Source organism: Artibeus jamaicensis, unplaced genomic scaffold (genome assembly GCF_021234435.1).
Source record: "Artibeus jamaicensis isolate MK-2021 breed Jamaican fruit bat unplaced genomic scaffold, CSHL_Jam_final scaffold_3151, whole genome shotgun sequence".
In the NCBI taxonomy this organism is placed as follows: Eukaryota; Metazoa; Chordata; class Mammalia; order Chiroptera; family Phyllostomidae; genus Artibeus; species Artibeus jamaicensis.
In genome coordinates this window covers 3,179,911-3,200,148 of record NW_026522037.1, presented here as the reverse complement: position 1 = coordinate 3,200,148, position 20,238 = coordinate 3,179,911, and the positions used below count along the sequence as shown (strand labels likewise).

Here is a 20,238-nt window from a genome sequence, read left to right as displayed (position 1 = left end):
CTGCCAGAGACGGATGCATCCTTAGGATGACGGTCACCTCTGAATGACAGAATCTTGGCTCTGAATCAAGAGGGCAGATTGGCTGCTTGACTCATGGGTCTGTCATTTCAGCCGACAGAGTGGGGTGAAGGGTCCTCCGCACAGATGGCCTTCAGGGTGTATGGCACATGCGAACCCCTACCTGGCAGCTTGGTCTAGGAGCTCAGCCCTGAGGTGAGTACGGGGACGGGAGAACTCACCGAGGTGTTACATCAGCCTGCAACCTGAGCTTGTCTGCACCATGCAGCAGACAGAACTCCGAAGGAGTTTTCTGAAGTCAGTCTCTAAAGTCCCCTGCTCCCAAACGTCGTGTCTCCTCCATGCCACACACGGCAGGCACTGTGCTGGACAGGGGGGCCAGTACAGAGACTCCAACTGTCCTACCGTTGGGAAGCTCACTTTTCCTGTGAGCAGGGAGACCGATATAGGTGAGAACCTGTCCAGACCCTCCGACCCGGGAACTGCGCTCCCTTCCACCACAAAAACATGCCTTTCTGACATCTCATGCCCTCGGAATTCTGCACTCCGATTATTTTTTCAGCTTTACTAAGGCATTTTTGCCATGTAAAACTGTGATGTACTTAGTGCGCACAATGTGATGATTTCACATACACATGCTTTGCGAAAGAATTTCCACCATCAAGCTAAGAAACACATTCCTTACCTCACATATTTACCTTGGGGGGGGGCTTGAAAACACAATTTTACTCTCTTAGCAGATTTCAATGGTAAAACACAGAAATATCGACTATAGTCATCATGTTGTACATTAGGTCCTCAGCCCTTATTCATCTGACACCTGAAAGTTTGTACCCTGTTACTAGCATCTCTCTTGTCCCTTTACTCTCCAGTGCCTAGCAACCACTATTCTACTGTTTCTGTAAGTTTGACTTTTTTTTTAAGATTCTGTATATTAGTGATACCATATTTATCTTTGTCTGTCTTATTGCACTCAGCCTAATGCCCTCCAGGCTCACCCACATGGTCCCCAACAGCAGGATTTCCTGCTTTCCCATTGCCCATTAATATCCTACTGTATACGTTGGTACATTTTGTTTATCCATTCACCTGTCAATCAATGGACGCTTCGCCTGTTTCCGTACCTTGGTCACTGTAAACAATGCTACGGTGAATGTGGGAGCACAGATATCTCTTCCAGATAATGATTTCATTTCATTTGGATATATAACTAGGGTCGTATTGCTGCACCATAAGGTGATTCTATTGTTAATTTCCCGAGGAACCTCCACACTGGTTTCCGTAGTGGCTGCACCAACTTCCAGTCCCACCAGCAGTGTGCTAGACTGACTTTTGTACATCGACATTGTACCCTGGAACTTCTACTGACCTCCTTTACTAATCCTAAGAGGTTTTTGGTGCAGTCTTTAAGGTTTTCTATGTGAGATCACATTATCTGCTAATGGAGACAATTTTACTTCTTTTATGACTGGGATGCCTTTTATTTCTTTTTCTTGCCTAACTGTTCTGCCAAGGACTTCAGTACTATGTTGAATAAAAGTGGCCAAAGGTGGCTTGTCTTGTTCCCGATCTTAGAGGAAAAGCTTTCAACTTTTCACCGTTGAACATGACATTAGCTGTGGGCTTGTCATATGTGGTCCTTAGTAGGCGGATGTACATCCCTTATAGACCCAGTTTGTGGAGACATTGTGTCATGAAAGGATGTTGAATTTTGTCAAATGCCTTTTCTCAATCTACTCAGATGATCATATGATTTTTACCTTTCGTTTTGTTAATGTGGTGTATCACGTATACTGGTTTGCATGTATTGGGAAAGTCTTTCAAGAGCAAGTAATGAAGGTAATCATTTATTGAATAATCATTAAGTGCTGGGCACTAGATGTCCAATTCGTAGTCCCATTTCATTCTTACAGGGAATTCTCTTCAAGGAAAGCCTTTATTGTTAGTCATTTTACAAACAAGAGCCACAGACTGGAGAAAGGTTAGGTAGTCAGTCAAAGGTCTCACATATGGTGAGAGACAGCATTAGGACAAGTACCTAGGTCTGTCTCATGTCTAAATTGCCTCCCTAAATGTGAAGACCCATCCTGCCAGGTTGGGTAAGTGGTCCTGTTTCTGTGACAGAGGACTATTGACTCCAAGAAAGAAAACACTAAGAAAGGATCTTGGTGGCTAATTGGGTCAAATTTAAAAATGGCCTAGTAACTGTCGCTAAACAGGGGACTCTCACACAAGACACACTTTAGGAGGAAGCCTGCACCGAACTGCCTGCCTGCCAGTTGAGCCAACCCTCCTGAAGGAATTCCTAGAATCCTATTTCAACCAATAGGACTGGCCGTTCCCCATCCAATTGGAGATGCACAGCTATAGCCTCATCTAACTTTTTCACTGACCAATCAGGGTGCCTCCATTGGGACAAGTCAGGACAGTGCTTTTCGGACCAGTCAAATGGAGGGTTTGGAGTCCTCATTAGCATGAGAATGGACCAATCAGGCACTAGGGGTGGGTACTTCTCTATATATAACTCAGCTTCCCTCTGACTCAGAATTTGCTTTCCTTACTCACCCCAAACTGTGTTTTCTTGCTGGAGCTTTACTGCAAGCTGTGTCACTGGGCCAGACCAGAGTGGACCAGAGCAGAGACATCTCACTGGAGTAGAGCCGAACTGTCTCGCACAAGAGGGGCCGAGCTGCGACACTGGGCCGCTCACAGCCTTGCTGTTCCATAGCTGTGCTGTACCACAGTTGAATTGCTTGCTTTGAATACATTCTCCTTCTTCACTGTATCCCCAATTGGGGATTCCTATTAGAGTTGAACTGATGCCAATGACCATCAGTTGACAGGAGACAACCTAAACCAAGATCTTGCTTTTGGCAGAGTAGCTGTAGGAGTTTGAATGCCAAATACCGGAAGGGATGAGCCATTCCAACTGTGTGTCACAGTCCACAGGACTCAAAAGCAAGTGAACCTTAAAGGCTGGAAAGGGCGCTGTGCTCTGTGCGCTAAGGCCGGGGGACTGGCGGTCTGGGAAAGCCAGGTGCTGGTCGGGTTTGGGGCACACTCAGTGCCTCCCAAGGGCAGCGCCTTCAGTTCTGCAGTGGTTTTTCTTCCCAGAGACAGAGGAGTTTAAGTGCAAAATCCTGTGAGCTTGGTTTGATTCAAGCGGTCACCTGAGGTTTCTCAAACTGGGATTAAAAAATAAAAACAAAAACCTTAAATGCTCTAAGGGACTCTATAAAGATGAAGATGGGCAAATTGCAGTTGAGTGTATGTATGTTTCTTTGAACCCAGGGGCTTCTTTTGCACCTTCACACTTCCTTCTACAAAAAAACACGCTCCATTCATTTTTCTTCAAACAAGTAGACATCCCTTTTACCCAGGACAGAAATCTGGGCGCAAACAACAACAACAATTCCACCTCCACCTTACCTGTCATACGAGAAACATCCGCCCCAAAATACGCCACACTGTTGCGCCAGAAGGGGACGCTGGGCTGCAGCTTATTCTTCCGGGCTGGCGAAGACCACTTCCGGGGCGACCGCTGGTGAGGCGGAAGTGCGCTTTCCCGGAGGTGGCTGTTTCGGGACCGGCAGAAAGAGGTTCCCGAGGCGTGGGCCGGGCCAGGATGGCGGCCTCGGCAGCCGGGACCGGGGCCGCCCAAGAGAAGCAGTTCCCACCGGCTCTGCTCAGCTTCTTCATCTACAATCCGACTTTCGGGCCGCGGGAGGGAGAGGTAAGCGGAACGGGGCTGCGAGCTGGCGTCAGCCGGCGGTCGAGGAGGGACCGGGGTTGGGACTGAGGAATCACGGGGTGCGCCCGGGAGGCGGCCCTGGCCCGCCCAGCGCCGAGAAGCACTTGCTACTCTGTCCTCCTCTGACGGCATTAAAGTGTCTGCTAAGTGCTAGATGTGCGCTCGGTCCTGGGTCACGGCGGGGCCGGACAGCGCAGGCAGGGTCTGCTGCAGGTCCCGGGTCAGTGCTCGTGTATTGAGTGGAGGTTCAGACGGGTTGCATCAGTCCTGGGGTGATTGAAATTGAGCTTGTGTCTTTATTACTGGAAGTCCCCGACTCGAAGCCTGGAACGCTTGGACTGTAGCCCTGAGGTAATGCAGAACTGGAGGACCCTTGGAAAGGTCGCCCAATTTCTAAATAAGTTCCTGGAGTTTTGTGTTTGTTTTAGGTGGGGACGGTGACTTCTAAAGATGTCTGAAGCTAGGTTTTGTTGGCAGCAAATCACAGTTCTTTTAAAGGCTTTCTGTTTAAACGTCCGTGAACCTGCTACGTTTAATTTGCAGGGAGTTGTAAGTCTATGCACGTGCGCACACGTACAGAATTTTTTCTTTTACAAGTGTGGGTATATTTATTACAAATTATCATGAGAAAAGAGCTCCAAAGATGGAGCTTCAGAATAAATAGTCTGGTGCTACTTCAGATGACATGTGACTTAGCAAGTATCACAATTGTCTTTCAGTCTGGTGAGCATTTTATGCAGAGGGAAGATCATTCTTTTTCTACAAAGGGTTTTTTGGTTTGAGAGTGTTGTTTTGTTTTGTTTTTTGCCATAAGCATATATGGCATGAGAGGTGACAATAAACATAGCATTTTCAACAGCTAAGATTTAAAATGTTTATATTAATGTTGTGATTCTGTGCCTACTTCAGGAAGAAAATAAAATTTTGTTTTATTATCCAAATGAAGTAGAGAAGAATGAAAAAATTAGAAATGTCGGATTATGTGAGGCCATTGTACAGTTTACAAGGTAATGCTCTGAAATGCACTTCTGCAAAACTCAGTGAATTCTTGCCACTTAAACTGGAGAACTGTTCCCAACCTGTACTTTTAACCTTTTAGGACCTTTAGCCCATCAAAACCTGCAAAATCTTTACATACACAGAAGAATAGACAGTTCTTCAATGAACCAGAAGAAAATTTCTGGATGGTCATGGTATTTACTCACACAGCATGTCTCTTTGAACTTGTAGAGTGTAGTTACGGGTGGTCATTACTGCTAAGAATCTAGGAAAGTCCTTTGGCTATTGCATCAATGTAAAATTATAACAAAATTGGTTGCATTTTAAAAATCAAACTCCTATTCAGTGTATTTGTTCTTGTAGCTGGTTCACAAAGTGTGTTTTTGGTGTTGTGACATGTTCAAATATTTAAATTTAGAGGAAAGTTTAAAACATATAATTGATTCTTTGTATAATTTCGGTTTATCAAATTTTGTAGGTTGTTCGGAATCCTATCATTGAAAAGCAGAGTAAAGACGGGAAACCAGTTGTTGAATACCAAGAAGAAGAGTTGTTGGTAATGTCATTTTTTTATTTTGTATTTTTAGAAAGAAAAAATTATTACTAAATATGTTGAGTGACTTGCTTGGTCTGTTTTAAGCTACGTGGCATGTCTACTGTTTACACCGATACAGTCTTATAAAACTGTATGGACCCTGCCCCCCTAACTCTTCCTTCTAGTCGTCTATGTTTAAATCCCTCCCAAAATTAGGCTTCCTGGTTTCTCTAAGTAAATTTAAACACCTCCACTGTCTTCACACTATTGTGGGATCACGTTCACAAGCAGTGTGTTGGTTTGTCAAGAGTCACTGTCTGTCTCTGCCGTGTAACAGAACTTTCGCCTTGAGATTTGTGTCTCTGTGTTTGCAGGACAAGGTCTACAGTTCAGTGCTCCAGCAGTGCTACAGCATGTACAAGGTGAGTGCGGCCTTCTTCCCCCAAGTGCGTCCAGCCAGTTACCCGTTTCCAGGGGTTGCTTAAAAATAATTCGTGAGATGACTGCCAGGTGACTGTGTATCTGTTTTAGTGGAGGAAATTATGGGGCCTTTGGAACATTGTTGAGTGTGCGCGTACACTCACTGACTGTTGAGTGTGTGCGTACACTGACTCCCTGGGCCCTGAGCCCTTCTCTGTCCCGGGCCTTGTCCTAGGAATGCATCCCCATTGTAAACAAGAAAGCCCGTGTTCTTGAGGAAAACACACTGTGGTTTAAGAAGTCCAGTGATATTTATGTAAAGTTAAACCTACATATACACCGAGGTTAAAAACTTGCCCAAAATAATTAGGTGATTTCATAAAAATTACATCACTTAACAGCCCTAACTTTGGGTGACTTATTTTATAACTCCTACTTTCTTGTGTGAATATATTCTATATTGAAAAGGAATTGGGGGTTTAAATGGTTGAATTAATTAATCTAAAAGCGCAAGAAGAACTTGTCCTACCGGGTTCTTGAAGGGCTCAGCACATTGACGTTTTGACATCTTTCACACCATCAGCTTTTCAATGGTACCTTTCGGAGAGCCATGGAAGATGGGGGTGTCAAGCTCCTAAAAGAAAGATTAGAGAAATTCTTCCATCGGGTAAGTATCTTGAATTTTATTTATGATCCTGTCAGTGTTCGGACAGACCTTGGGAGAAATACACAGACCAGTTTCTTTCTCACGTACAAAAACCCCCAGAACTTGACAGTGGCAGCCTGAGACGCACAGCGGCGAAACCTGCCCAGTGAGGAAATGCGTTCGGCTTGCACTCTGGGCTCGTTTCCTAACCCTGTGGTGGGAGCAGGGTGTCTTGCCATTGGTGTGCAGCTCGTTCGTTAAAGCAGGGGTCCCCAGCCTGTGGGCGGCAGGCTGGCGCTGGTCTGGGACCAGGCCGCACATCAGAAGAGCTTGAACGTAATGTGCTTGGACCGTCCCCAAACCACCCTCCCCCCGCCCCCTCACCTGGTCCATGGAAAAACGGTCTTCTACAAAACTGGTCCCTGGTGCCCGAAGGGTTGGGGACCACTGCCTTAAAGCATCTTGAGACATCTTTCAGCTTCATCCCTGCTCCCACTGCATCTATCAGAGTGAGCTTACTCAAAAGTGAAGTTACTGTGTGGTGGGTTGGTTAATTCTCAAAATGCGAACTCTTCACGGAGTTGCACGTTCTTGGGGACTGCCCCTGTTCGCTGAACAGGCGTGCTCTGTTTCTCAACTAAAAGTGACACAGACTTGATCACATCACTGGTCACCAGTGTGACTTTCCCACGTGAAGAGCGAATGGCCCTGAGTAGAGTGACCCTAATTCTCCCTCACTGTAAATTCAACTTTGCACATCTCACCCAACCTCTGTTCAAATTTCGTTTGACTTAGAGGACTAGTTCTCAGTTCGTTCCCTCCCTGCACTTCCTTTCATCCCAATTTTGGAACTGTTATACTTTTATGAATTGCCTTCTTTGTTCGTTTGTTCACTTCTGTGACCGTGATGTCTCGTACCATCTCCTGACTCCCATTCTTGTGGGCGCCACTTTTCTCCCCACCACTGGGCACAATTGACCTCGTGTCCTGTGAGCGTGACTGTAGTGTAAGGTCATGCTCAGTGGTGACACTACTGTTTGGGTCCCCGATGAGGCTAGCCGCACTTCAGGAGCGGTGTATAGGGAATCAGCTGCTTCTAAGAGCTAAAACACAGTATTGAGTAAATACTGCTTGTGTTTGAACTCTTTTTTGGAGTCGGCACTGCTTTCAGCCCCGCCGGCCTGTCAGTGTGCTGTTGGCTGGTGTGGCGGGGCTGCGCTCCCCACTGGGGCTGACTGTGTTCGGTGGCAGAGGGCACTGCGTTCCGTGCGCTCACCAGCAAACGCCGTGCCCTGTCTTTTCCTACAGTATCTGCAAACATTGCATCTGCAGTCGTGCGACCTGCTTGACATTTTCGGTGGGATCAGCTTCTTCCCACTGGATAAAATGACTTACCTGAAAATCCAGTCCTTCATTAACAGGATGGAGGAGAGCCTGAGCATCGTCAAGTACACCGCCTTCCTCTACAATGACCAGCTCATCTGGTAGGTACACCGCCTTCCTCTACAACGACCAGCTCATCTGGTAGGTGCCTGCGGAGGCGCGGCGTGGAAGGGCGGGCAGGCTTTCCAGGGAAGGAGGCGGCAGGCCTGGGTGGCGGCGGGCCGTCCAGCCAAACCCAACAGCAAGGGGGCAATGCAGGAAGCGCCTGACAGCTATTGTCAAATACAGTGGTGATTATTTAAACCAAAACTGGGGCGATTTTGGTTAAATTAACAAGTAGGGGAGTTTAAAAGTGGTTCCGTGAAAGGTGGAGAAAATGCCATTAGCTTAGATGTAGGTCTCGGAGGGAGCCGGCTGGGAGCCTCCGGCAGCTGCTGCGGTCCTCGGGGCTCTGCTTGCGTTTGTGTGGACGGGGGTCCCACAGTCTTCCCTTAGGGGCGTAACAATATTTTAACTCTGAAACCTGAGTTCAGCTGATAGGAAAGGCAATAGAGGTCCATTGAACCCGCCCCCTCTCCTGCTGAAAGCCTGTGGCCCTGTTTTAGGAAGGAAAACGGGGCTGCTGTAAAGGTACCCGACTCTGTCTGTAAACAAGTTGATGGGTTTTCAGGGGAATTCATTTTGAAAACAAATTCCAGATGAAAGCACACCTTTGTGACCTAACAAGTTGTGTACTAGGCGGTTTCCCACCGGGTTAACTGACTGCCCCGGCTGTCTCCTGGGACATTCACACCTAGGACAGCAGAGTGGGAGGTTGGAGGGGAGCCACCCCGCCATAGACAGGCTGCATGGGATGTCCCCTGGCCCAGTGGCGTGGTTGGTTGCAGAGAGGTCCCGTCCCTGGTCAGGGCGCATACCCAGGTTGTGAGTTCAGTCCCCAGAAGGGACACGCATGGGAGGCAGCCGATTGATTTTGGTGTTCTCTGATTCGTCTCTCTTCTCTTTCTTCCTCTCTCTAAAATCAATGAACGTGCCCTAGAGCAAGGATTTTAAAAAACAGAAATTTGGGGAGGCACTGGAAAGGCTGCGCCCAGCCATGGTGATGGGGAGTAAGGGAGAGGGGCCCACGTCCGGGGGCCCTCCGTGGCCTGGAGCCCTGACAGCCCACGAACTCGGAGGGAGGATGTGCTCCTGGAGCAAGAGGGTTCCCCTCGAGGTCGGGAGCCCCCCGACACGGTGCACTTCTGACGTTGCAGGAGTGGACTGGAACAAGACGACATGCGAATTCTGTACAAATACCTCACCACGTCTCTGTTTCCGAGGCACATGGAACCCGAGGTGGGACTGGGTTCTCTCTCTCTCGATACATGTGTGTACGTATGTTACAGTGTTAGCTGACATGGCGGCTGGATTTGGGTTTTCTTACGTGTCTTGAAATAATATAACTTCAGCAGAAGAAACTGGGAATGTGCTACAAAATAGAAGGGGGAGGCACCAGGAGGAGGCACAGTGTCCCGGCAGAAGCAGGGACTTTGCTGTCAGAGGCCTGGGTGTGACGCCTGGCCCTCCTACTCACGCGTGGTGCGCGTTGGTGAGCACCTACGAACTTCGGTTTCCACACCAGGAAAACAGGGAGAGGGTACTCCCCACAGGGGCGGATGAGATGGAGTTGAGTAATTGAGGTCACTGCCCAGCATGTGTGAGCCACCTGGGGGGTGTCGGACCCTGCTGTAAAACTAGATCAGCGCATGGCGCAGTGAAGGTCCATTACGACCGCTCTGGTTCAAGTTAGTTCTGTGTGCCCCTCCCCTTTTTTCGGTTGGGAAATTGATACCGAGAAGTGGCATGGAGCCGACTCGTAGATGGGAATGCTGTTTCTTTAAAGCTTTGGAAGCAGACATTCTAATAAGTCACTTCTCAATGTTAAATTTGTTTACAGCTGGCAGGAAGGGATTCTCCCATAAGGGCAGAAATGCCGGGAAATCTTCAACACTACGGAAGGTAGGACTTCTCTGATACACGGTGTTGGATTTTATTATGTTTTTGGTAAAGATAAAATCATAAACATTGAATTCCTTTGTGCTATTTTACTGACAATGATCAGCAGAGGAATTCTCTAATTTCCAATGAATTGAAACTATTACTTTTAAAAATATGATTCGGTGGGGTTTTTTTTAAAGATTTTATTTTATTTTCAGAGGGGAAGGGGGGGAGAAAGAGAGGGAGAGAAACATCATTGTGTGGTTGCCTCTCACATGCCCCCTACTGGGGACCCAGCCTGCAACCCAGGCATGTGCCCTGACTGGGAATCGAACCCTTGCTTTGCAGGCGGGCACCCGTCCACTGAGCCACATCAGCCAGGGCTGATTTGGTGTTTTCCAAGTCATGTCCAGCTTCCCCCCAAAATGGCTGTATGTTAAGTTAGAAGGTACTGCGTTTCTGCGGGGTAAACAAAAGTAGGTTTACAGCTGCTCACGTGGAAAATGGTACAGTGATAAGTAACAAGAATGAACTGTGTTTTGCAGACTCACGACTGTAAACCCACTGCGCGTGCTCCTGTTTCTGATTCTCCCAGTTGAAATGCGTCATCTCTGTGCTTCCTTCTCAGATTTCTGACTGGACCCTTGAACCTTAACGATCCAGAAGCAAAATGCAGATTCCCCAAAATCTTTGTAAATACAGACGACACTTACGAAGCCCTCCATTTAATCGTTTATAAGGTAACCACGGCTTTTCCTTCCAGGGTTCTAAATTAATTCTAAAGTAAACCTTCCTTGTGTGTGTGCACAGTAGGTGTGCAGACCTCTTAGATGCTTCTCAGGAGCGGAAGGGGTCGTTATCGTAAAACCCAGCACGGGTGCTCTTCTGGACCCGCAAGTGCATTTCCAGCTCCTACGCGGGAGTTCGCTACTTGTGAAGAGGAACACGCAAGGCCGTGGTGTCCGCGTGTCAGGTGGATGCCCTGCACTGTGGGCCTGCCTGCACGGCAGTGAACTTGCCTTTGCTCGGGTCTGAAAGCTGAGGGCTTGCTCGTTCCACAAGGGCGGTCTGTGTCTGTCAGGACACATGTAAGGACACATGTTTATGTTGGGGTTAGTACGTTGATGTTAAAGGCAGTTTTTGGTTCAAAAAAAAGGGCTGAGCATTTGCCTTCTTTCTCGCCTGAGGGTACGATTATGTTTTCATTTGTAAAGGCTTAGAAGTGATGCCATAAGCCCTGACCAGAGTGGCTTAGTGGGTTGGACATCATCATGCAAAGCAAAAGGTCACCGGGTCGATCCCAGTCAGGCACGAAGCCTGGGTTGTGGGTTCAGAGTGCCTGTGGGAAGCAACCGATGGATGTTCCTCTCCCTCTGTCCCTCCCTTCCCCTCTCTCTCAAAGTAAGTAAAGGAAATCTTAAAAAAAAAAAGGAAAAGAAATGCTGTAAGGGCATAGGTTTTACGATGGAAGTTTAGGTTATTGATCTTCTTTCTAGTATATGTGTTTACAGCTACAAAGCAAGAAAGACTAAGATTTAGTAGGCTCTCATGAATAAACATTCCTCCATTTGCTGTCTGCCCTCCGACAGTTTCCCACTGGAAACTTAAATAATCACTTTTTATCACTTCCTCCCATTTTGGCGTTTCAACGGAGTCTGGAGCACCTCACGCTGCCACTCTGGGGGTGGTGCTCTGAGCCCATGTCTTTGACAGACAGCTGCTGAAACGAGAGTGACACACGAGAGGGTGTCGGAGACGGTGTGTGTAGGGAGGCGGACAGGGCACCATTGTCCCTGACAGTTGTCGGGAAAGTGATGGCGCAGGGGCTTCACTGTCCTGGTCTATATACTTGTAAAATACTTGAAATTCGAGTTTTAAATAGAGACCGAAGACATGCATTTTAAAAAATCGACACGCATGCCTGCGGGAACCCTGCCGATGGCAGGCGTACAGGGAACAAGTGGGATGGGGCTTCCCCGGGGCCTGCTGCTGAGGGCAACCCTCAGGGTGGCCCCTGGCCTGAGGAGGCGGCTGCTTGGACCTGCTGGGTCATCCCTCAGCAGGCACAGCCAACGTCCCACACGTCCTGATATTTCAAGAGAGGCTGGAAATCGGAATTCGGTAGAAAACTAGTTGGCATCTAATTCAAAATTACTTCACGCACAAAGCAGGACGCACTGGTGGAACTGGCCTGTGAGCTACCAATGGTACAGCCTGCGTGCGGGCAAGTGAGGGTTACAATCAGTCACAAAGGGCGTAGATGGTCACTGTCACCGCGTCCAAACAGAGCTGACAGAAGTTGAGAGGTGGAGGGCGGCCCACAGGTGGGGACCTTCATTTAGAAAGTTAGCAGCTCAGGAGCTCGTGCCTGTGACTGGTGGCACGTGAGTGAGCCCCGCGGGGCTGCAGGCTGGCCAGCGGGGGCCGGGGCGGGGTCTGCCGGTGCCGCCGTGCTCCCCAGGACGGGTAAAGGTGGCGGCCGGTGGGGACGGTGCAGAAGGCCTCCGCTGCTTTTTCATTATAAACATCTCTCTTCTGTTTGACCTGAGCACTATGCTTTGCTTGGATAAATGTAAATGTTTTTGGTTATTATAGTCTTGGTTGCTCTAGGTTGCTATTACTTGCTAATGTCATGACTTCAGTATTTGCTATAATGTGACACAGGGTGACATTAATTAGTGGGGGTTTTCACTGGGTTAGTGGAAATTGTCAAATATACACAAAAATAGACTGGAATAATGAATCCCCAGGTGCCCATCACACAGCCTAATTAACTAACAAGATGCTAATCTTTCATCTGTCTTATCTGTATTTTTTTGGCCAGAGCATTTTTAAAATTTTGTTGATTATGCAGTGACTAATGTATTCTGACTTGCTTCAGGAAAGATAAAAGGGAAAATTTTTTTACATGTACACACATTTTTGTGCTAGAGCACTGAAAACCATGTCACATATATGTATGCATGCATACATGTATATACACGCACACACTATATGTTTTGCTAGAGCACTGTGAATCATGCTGTGCACGTGCACACATGTATGTGCCGGCGTGTATGCTGTTTTGCTAGAGTGCTATAAATTCTGCCGTGTGTGTATATACATATACCCAGGATGTATGTATACACATGTGTACATATGCGTACATACTACATATTTTCCCCACTAGAGCACTGTAAGCCATCATGTCATTTTACTCACGGTTTGCTGTGCATCTCTAGCAGGGACATCTGTGCCCACCATGCTGTTTCACACGTGATGAAACGGTTCTTCCTTAATGTCATCTGATAGTTTGTGTCCAGATTTCTCCAGTTGACTAAAAAAGTCTCTACAGAGTCAGTGTGTCCCAGTCAGGAGTCAGACAGGCTCACGGCCCGGATCACAAGCCTTCCACTCGGCAGCAGTGTGTGATTTCTGGTGTGTTCTCTCCTCGCAGGCCATGAGTGCGGCCGTGTGCTTCATGATCGACGGTAGGTACACGCCTGCATCTGACTTTGGCCTTGAATCACAGGCCTTTCCCCGCAGCTTGCTGCATCTGCCCCGGCGTGATCCACGTGCTGCCACAGCGGCACTGCGCCCCACCCGGGACCGCCACAAGGCCTGGGTTCCCTCCCAGTTGGTGGCGGCAGGACCTGGGCACCTCTCTGTGCCCCCCGAGTACGCAGTGGTGACAGCAGCACCTGTCCCACAGGTGGCTTTGAGAATTAAACCAGGTCGTACTTCAGAAGCGCGGCCCCCGAGTGCTGTGCGTTGTTACACACCTGACCCTCCCATGTCCACCTGGGGTAGACAGCCAGTGTGCTGACCCTCAGGACGTGCGAAATCAACGTTCACAGTGAGAGAGGTCTTGGATATTTTTTTAAATCTTAAGTGTGACTAATTTTGATTCTTCTGTTTCTCTTCTGTGTGGGGGAGGGGGTGGGCAGGGAGATTAGATCATTTATCTTCCAGCTTCAGTAAAAGTTTAATTTTCAGTTCAGTAAGGATAGCAAAATTATTCTTAAGATGGTGCAATGAATATTGACCTTTTTAACACAAAATGTTAAAATATTGTAACACCGGTATTTTTTACCTTGCTCACTAGCCTCAGCACAGCCGACGTTGGACTTTTGCCGAAGATTGGACAGCATTGTGGGGCCCCAGCTCACGGTGCTGGCTTCTGACATTTGTGAGCAGTTTAACATCAACAAAAGAGTGTCTGGGTTTGTACTTTGCTTTGTGTTTACTTTCAAGCATCTTCACACTGGGTTTAGAAGAATCAGGGCGGTTTTTCCGTGGGAATGTAGACGTCTTCTCTGCGTCCAGAGCACAGCAGTGTGCTGTTCAGTCCCTTCTGAAAAACTTGCTGGGGACCTGCTCCTCAGTGCTCCACGTGGGTGCTCGGGGCTGGCTGTCCCCCGACTGTGGCGCCAGTGTGTGGGCTGAGGTGGGCTCCCTGTGCCTGTGGCCTTGGTCTTGTGCGTGCCATCTGACATCCCCGTGACCAGCCCAGGTTGTGAAGTTCATGCTGGCAGTGGTCACAGTAGGTTTTGCTTTGGACAGACTGCACGGCCTTTGCCTTATTGTACGGAAACGCATAGGGCGGGCGGGCTGTGCGAGAAGCGCGTCGGGCGGTGGTGCTGGGCCTGGTGGCCTGAAGGGCTCTCAGCACCAGGAGCCTCAAGGTGAAACTCATCTTGGTCTGAGAACACTGTAAAAAGTCGTTGAACTCCTTCTGCTCTCCTCTCCATGTAAAGTTTAATCACCGCCAGTAAAGTGAGCAGATGGACAGTTCTTTGAGAAATAGAAGCCCTTTATAGGTAGACTTCCGCATGCTTGAGAAGTCACTAAAGTGCCCTTGTGTGTGCAGTGATCATGTTACGTGCATGGTACATGGCCCTGCACAAGCGCAGGTCAGTGCGGAGCGCAGCTGTCGACGGCTCACGTAGTTTAGGAAAAGATACCATCGAGGAAGGAAAGAAGTGACCAAACCGTATTTTCAAACCGCTGCTTCATCGCTGAATTTTTTTTTTTTTTTTTTACTGTGAAACTGCCAGATTTTTTTTATTTTGAAGAAAGTCTAAGTGAGTTAAATCTGTTTGGGGTCACACACATTCTAAGTCGAGAGTGATCTTGTGTAGTTACCGCCATCCCCACCCCAGGGAGGTCCCTGGCCATGGAGGCTGCTCTGTGTACTCTCAGTAGATGTGACGAATATCCGGTCACTCGTCAGCACATGTCCAGAGGTAAGCTTGCTGTCGGGTACCTTCTGCTTCACAAATAAGACCTCCAGAGCTCCTGTCCCGGGGGGTGAGGCACAGCCACTTTCCTGAAGGAGGAAAGGAGGACGACCCCAGCAGCAGTGCCGTGTCCAGGGCCCGGTCCAGGGCTGGGGTTGGAGGCTGGGGGTATGCGCCCTGTTTTCTTCACAGCCCCTACTCGGGAAGCGCCCCGGAGGCCATGCTCAGGGCGTGACGTTGCGTGTGGAAGTCACGTTCACGAACTGTGGCCCTTGTCATGGCCTGGGGAAACTGGGCCAGCCCGTGAAGGACGGGCACCAAGGAGGCTGGTTCAGGCCTCAGCTTCCGTTGGTCTGGGTGGTGCCTTGTTTTTTCTGTTCAAGGACCATACGGTTCAATTACTTGTAAGTTTTCTCTTTTTTTGTAATTTCTGTTCTTCATTTTTCAGTTCAGAAATATAAACATTAGAACTCTCACTTGGCTTCTTTCTAGACTTGCACGCATATCTAAACACACTGACATAGGCACACGGTGTTTTTTCATTGGTGGGTTTTTTAAAACATACCCTGGTATGAATCTGTAGCTTTAAAAATGATATGGCATAAATGTCCTTTGACACCAATGAACATGTATCGGTCTTCCTCTCTGAAACGGCTCCGTGATATTCCATTGGACAGAGGCACTGTTCACGCGTTCTCCCGTGGAACGGGAGCCCGGCGTGCTGCGGTTGGCGTCGTGAACCGTTCTGTGATGGACGGTCCGGGACGTGCGTCTGCGTAGCCCCTTAGGAGAAACTGCTGGGACTGGGGCAGAGGGTGCGTGTCCGCGGTGCCCCAGGGCGCAGCCATCCGCGCCGCCAGCCCCCCTTTCCGCGTGCTCTGTCATGGCAGTCCAGGAGGTGGCACTGAGTGGGCACCCCTCCATCTGTGCGCTGGCGTGTTGTCTTCTGAGAACTGCCACCTGTGCGCCTTGGCCCTCCCCGTCGAAGAGCTTCGTCTTTCTTCCTCGGGACTCAGTGCCGTACCCGTCGGCTCGGGAGGGACCCGTAACCTCAACTTCACTCTCTTATGATGAATGAGTTTGGGGCGTGTGGGTGGACGGTTTGGTTAATCACTGCCTTTAGTTTCTGTCTGTAGCGTCCGTCTTGGGGCTCTCTCCCCCAGTGTTATAAGAAATCTCAGTTCCACCTCTGGTGCTTGCCTGTCTGTCTTCTGTTTAAATTGCTAGTTCGCCAGCCGTCTGCAAGGCCGTGAGGAAGGCTCTCACGGAAGCCGTTCTCCCCGCGTGGGCGGTTTTGTCGGTGCCAGGCTCCATTAGTGCGCATTTCAGCCCCGGTGGCCGTGTGTGTTGCAGCTGATCAGTTGTCGTTGGCGTGAAGGTGCCCTGGAGAACAACACACGCGTGGGGTGCGGCCGTGGGCCGGTGGAACCTCACACGGAAGAGCGGCCTCGTGCAGCCGCAGGGCTGTAGCTTGCCGACCCTCCCCCAGAACATAAATGGCCCGTGCCGATTTCATGTGCATTTTTTACGAAAAATTCAGGGAATAACCGAGTGATTGCCATTTTTGAAACATACGGCTATTGAGAAAAGTCACGAAATGGTTTAAATATTTTTGTTTTTAAAAGAATACACCGCAGCGCTCTGGAAAACCCCGTCACGTTGAATACCTCACAGATACCAAGTGAGTCGCTAACAAATGAAGAGCCTGCTTCACCTCGACCGAGATGCTCAACGTGAAGGCCCAGCCGTGGGAATCGCAGGGCCCCGCCACCCGAGTGACGTTGTAACGATGTCGGTGTCGCCATAGAGTCGGGCGGTTCTCTCAGGGTGTCACCATTCCATGGTTTGTCTCCACAGGTCGGAAAAGGAGCCCCAGTTTAAGTTCATCTACTTCAACCACATGAACTTGGCGGAGAAGAGCACAATCCACATGAGGAAGACCCCCAGTGTGTCCCTGACGTCTGTCCATCCGGACTTGATGAAGATCCTGGGGGACATCAACAGTGACTTCACGCGGTAATGCTCGCTGCCTCTTGGACCCTGTCCCCTTCCTGACCAGAGCGGCACCGTTAGAGGGATCGGCTCCCAGCCCAGGGCCAGGTGCCGCTTCCACGCGGGTCGTAGTCCAGGTGTCCCCGGTCACACGCCCGTGACTCCCCGAACCTCTCCGGGGACCGAAGTTCCCCGTTTCTGACTTTGCGCTGTTTGTTCTCCACGGCCCGGCTCTGTTGGCACTAAAGGGCCGCACTGTGAAACTCTGTCTTGCAGGGTGGACGAAGACGAGGAGATCATCGTGAAAGCCATGAGCGACTACTGGGTCGTCGGGAAGAAGTCCGACCAGCGGGAGCTCTACGTGATTTTGAGTCAGAAAAACGCCAACCTCATCGAAGTGAATGGTAACCAGGGTTTGGCGCCTGCACAGCGTTCTGATGCTCCGCTGTTCAGAAGCGAGGCTCTTCCCTGCACTGAGAAACGTGCCGAGGAGGCCAGCCTGGCGGTTGAGGTTTTAAGCAGATGCCTCTGTTGCTTAAAGGAATCCATTCGATCCATTTTGTGTTTTTCTGTAGCTTTAGTTCCTAAAAACAAAAGTGTGTGAGAAACTTTCCTGTGTCACAGGAAATGTGACAGTGGCCAAAAGAAAATTACTTTTCCTAACGCAAAAGGCAAAAACACCCCATGGCTTCCCACACCGGGTATGGCGGTCATCCTCATTCCCTGCGATGAGACGGCACAGTTGGTTTTACAGCCGCCTCTGTGTGCGGGGCAGGTGTCTGGGCGGCTCTGCCACTCTGGAGGGAAGGGGGCGTCACTGTCCCTGTGCCCTGGAGCCTTTGCAGCTCCGAGAGAGACCAGAGCAGACAGTTGTGGGGCCGTGATACACCCAGTGCCACCTGTAAGAAAAGTGCGGTGTTTCCTGCATGTACCCTCTAGGGCCTGTTGCATTTTTCTGATTAACACACATGAACGGTCGTATGCATCGGAAACCCCAGTGAAGACACTGCTCAGTGCGGCGGGAGCTGCGTCAGACAGCGCTGTCTCGGCAGCCCCTGGCCCACGTGCACGGTGGCAGCGGGAGCTTTGCGTTGTGTGCCAGAGCGCTCAAGATTTTAGAAGTTCTGCTCCCAGCCCCTAACCCGTGGGCGTCTTTGCTCATTTGGCACTGGGTTCGTGTCCTCTCGGGCCCCAAGAAGCTGTGTCTCTTCAGTAGCACCCCGGTCTTGTGGGCATGTTGGGCTCTTTCTTTCTCTGTTTACCTAACACTTCTTACCCAGGCTTCGTAGAAATAAGGTCTAAGTTAATGAAGACAGTTACTTATTCCCAGCTGTATCCAGAAGAATTTAAGGTACTAATAGATGTTGTCTAACCTTTAAGTGAAATGCTCTCTTCTTTTATTCACTGTTTTCTGTTTTGTCTGCAGAAGAGGTGAAGAAACTCTGTGCAACGCAGTTCAACAACATATTCTTCTTGGACTGACAGATAACGGCTCTGAGACACCTTTCAGGAAACAGCTCAGCAGGCGTTCTGTTTACCACTGCAGGTCCCTGGTCATATTACTGACTGGATTATGACAATAGTAAAGCAATACTTGCTTTGAAGAATCAAATTTCTACTCAGTCTGATGATGCCCTGGAGTTTTTAGATTTTCAATATTTATGTGCAGTTAGTTAAAGGTAGTTGGCTACATCTCTATCATTCCATTCTTTTGACATCATGTGAATATTTTACTGGGAAATAAGACTAATAAATTGTTAAAGTTTTTAAAATTTTGGTTTTGAATTGAGTCTGTCTCCTGTTGCCTGCTTGCAGACTACACTGGCCAGTGGGTCCCCGGCTCGTCCTGGGGGACACTGTAGCAGCTACAGCTTCACGGAGTTGGGGTCCCTCCCCTGGTCACTCAATCTCACGTGGCGAACTAATGCACTTGCCCGAAGCAGTTGCCAGACTTGGCTCCTGTCCTGAGTACTGCGATGTTCAGACCTCACACACCACTGAGTGCTTAGTGATGGTGCCCCGGTGTGGTGTGAACGTCAGGCTCTCCCATGCGCCGTGGACACCTCCCCACACTCTGCATGCAGCCTCACAGCTGAGGCGGGGCTGGCTGAATTTCCCCCGGTCCAGTCCTACCCTGGCCTAGCACGGGTCCCATGGTTCCCTGTCACCGGACCCACAGGAACCTGCCGAGTTGGGGAGGTGAGGGGGGAGCTTCTCATCCACTTGTGTTTGTGATGTCTCACAAGGGGCAGTTTCCATCACGATGTTCTCTTCATCCAGGAGTCCCTCCGGATGGTACGGTTTCCTTCCCAAGGATCGGAGGAGACTTATTCACTGTGTGCCCGCATGGCAGGCTTACTAATTACAGTGCCGCCAGGTCTGGTCTCTGATGTATCATTTGAAACTGTTGCACTTTTCATCCAAAAGGTGGCCAGTGTTTATTCTGCTGCATTCTGGTTTCTAACTCTTATCAGTTCAAAGGCTGTAGTTTGGTTGCTTCAATTGTATCCTTACTAACTGTTGTCTTTCAGATCTGTTTCTTCCAATCTGTTTCTTCCGTCATGATCAGTTTTCTTTCCTGTAACTTCCAGACTTTGCAAGCAATCTAACCGTCTTGATTAGACTTTCATGGTACATTTTTTTCCATATTTTTATTTTCATTCTTTCTATGTGGTTTTGTTGAAGATGGTTCCCTTGTAAAGAGTAACACTGAAGTGAATTCTTATTTTTCAGTCCAAGTATCTGAGCGGTTGCGGGGGAAGAGGTGGGTTTAGCCTGTAACATGGGTGATTCCTGGGAACTCTGTACGTCTCCCCAGCATCTTTTGTTTTCTGTTTCCACCTTTTTTTTCTTTGTTGTTTTCCCTTTTTCCAGATTTATGTTGGATGAGTTTCCTTCCTTCTGCTAGTCTGGAAGTTAGGTATTTTTATGCTTTTGGTAGTTGTTCTTAAATTTTAAAACAGCTCATTAGCTCTGATGTTTTCTAACAGAGACAAAGTATTCACTTAACTGCCAACTGCACACCTGCCCTTGACCCTGTCCAGCTGCGGCCTGCGGTGCTGTGACTCACGGGAAGGGGCCACGTCAGAGGCAGCATCAGAAGGACAGGCCGGTGGACACGGGGCGGTTCCAAGGGGCAAAGGAGCTGAAGAAATGTTTCAATAACGTCATCTACTCCCCACTGACATCTGATTGGTTTTATCAGATTCTAAACTTAGTCACCAACGTATTGATTAAAAATCATTGAATATGCAATCACTGAATACCCATCGGCATGTGTTTGCATTCAGCTCAG

General features: G+C 49.0%; 1 protein-coding gene across 2 annotated transcripts; it reads left to right on the top strand.

The window, feature by feature from the left end:
* Nucleotides 1–3,552: 3,552 nt before the first annotated feature.
* On the top strand, nt 3,553–18,709 carry CCZ1 (CCZ1 homolog, vacuolar protein trafficking and biogenesis associated). Of its 2 annotated transcripts, XM_053657017.1 has the most exons (16): nt 3,553–3,751; nt 4,679–4,776; nt 4,869–4,962; nt 5,247–5,324; nt 5,678–5,725; nt 6,307–6,390; nt 7,678–7,817; nt 7,858–7,893; nt 9,009–9,090; nt 9,692–9,753; nt 10,361–10,472; nt 13,169–13,202; nt 13,817–13,934; nt 16,809–16,967; nt 17,220–17,347; nt 18,370–18,709. In XM_053657017.1, the coding sequence occupies exons 1-16, from the start codon at nt 3,644–3,646 to the stop codon at nt 18,423–18,425; spliced, it is 1,437 nt and encodes a 478-aa protein (XP_053512992.1). In that variant the 5' UTR covers nt 3,553–3,643; the 3' UTR covers nt 18,426–18,709. The 2 variants fall into 2 exon arrangements, with proteins under 2 accessions (XP_053512992.1, XP_053512991.1); XM_053657016.1 differs by lacking the exon at nt 7,858–7,893 and having other exon boundaries at nt 7,678–7,853.
* Nucleotides 18,710–20,238: the final 1,529 nt, after the last annotated feature.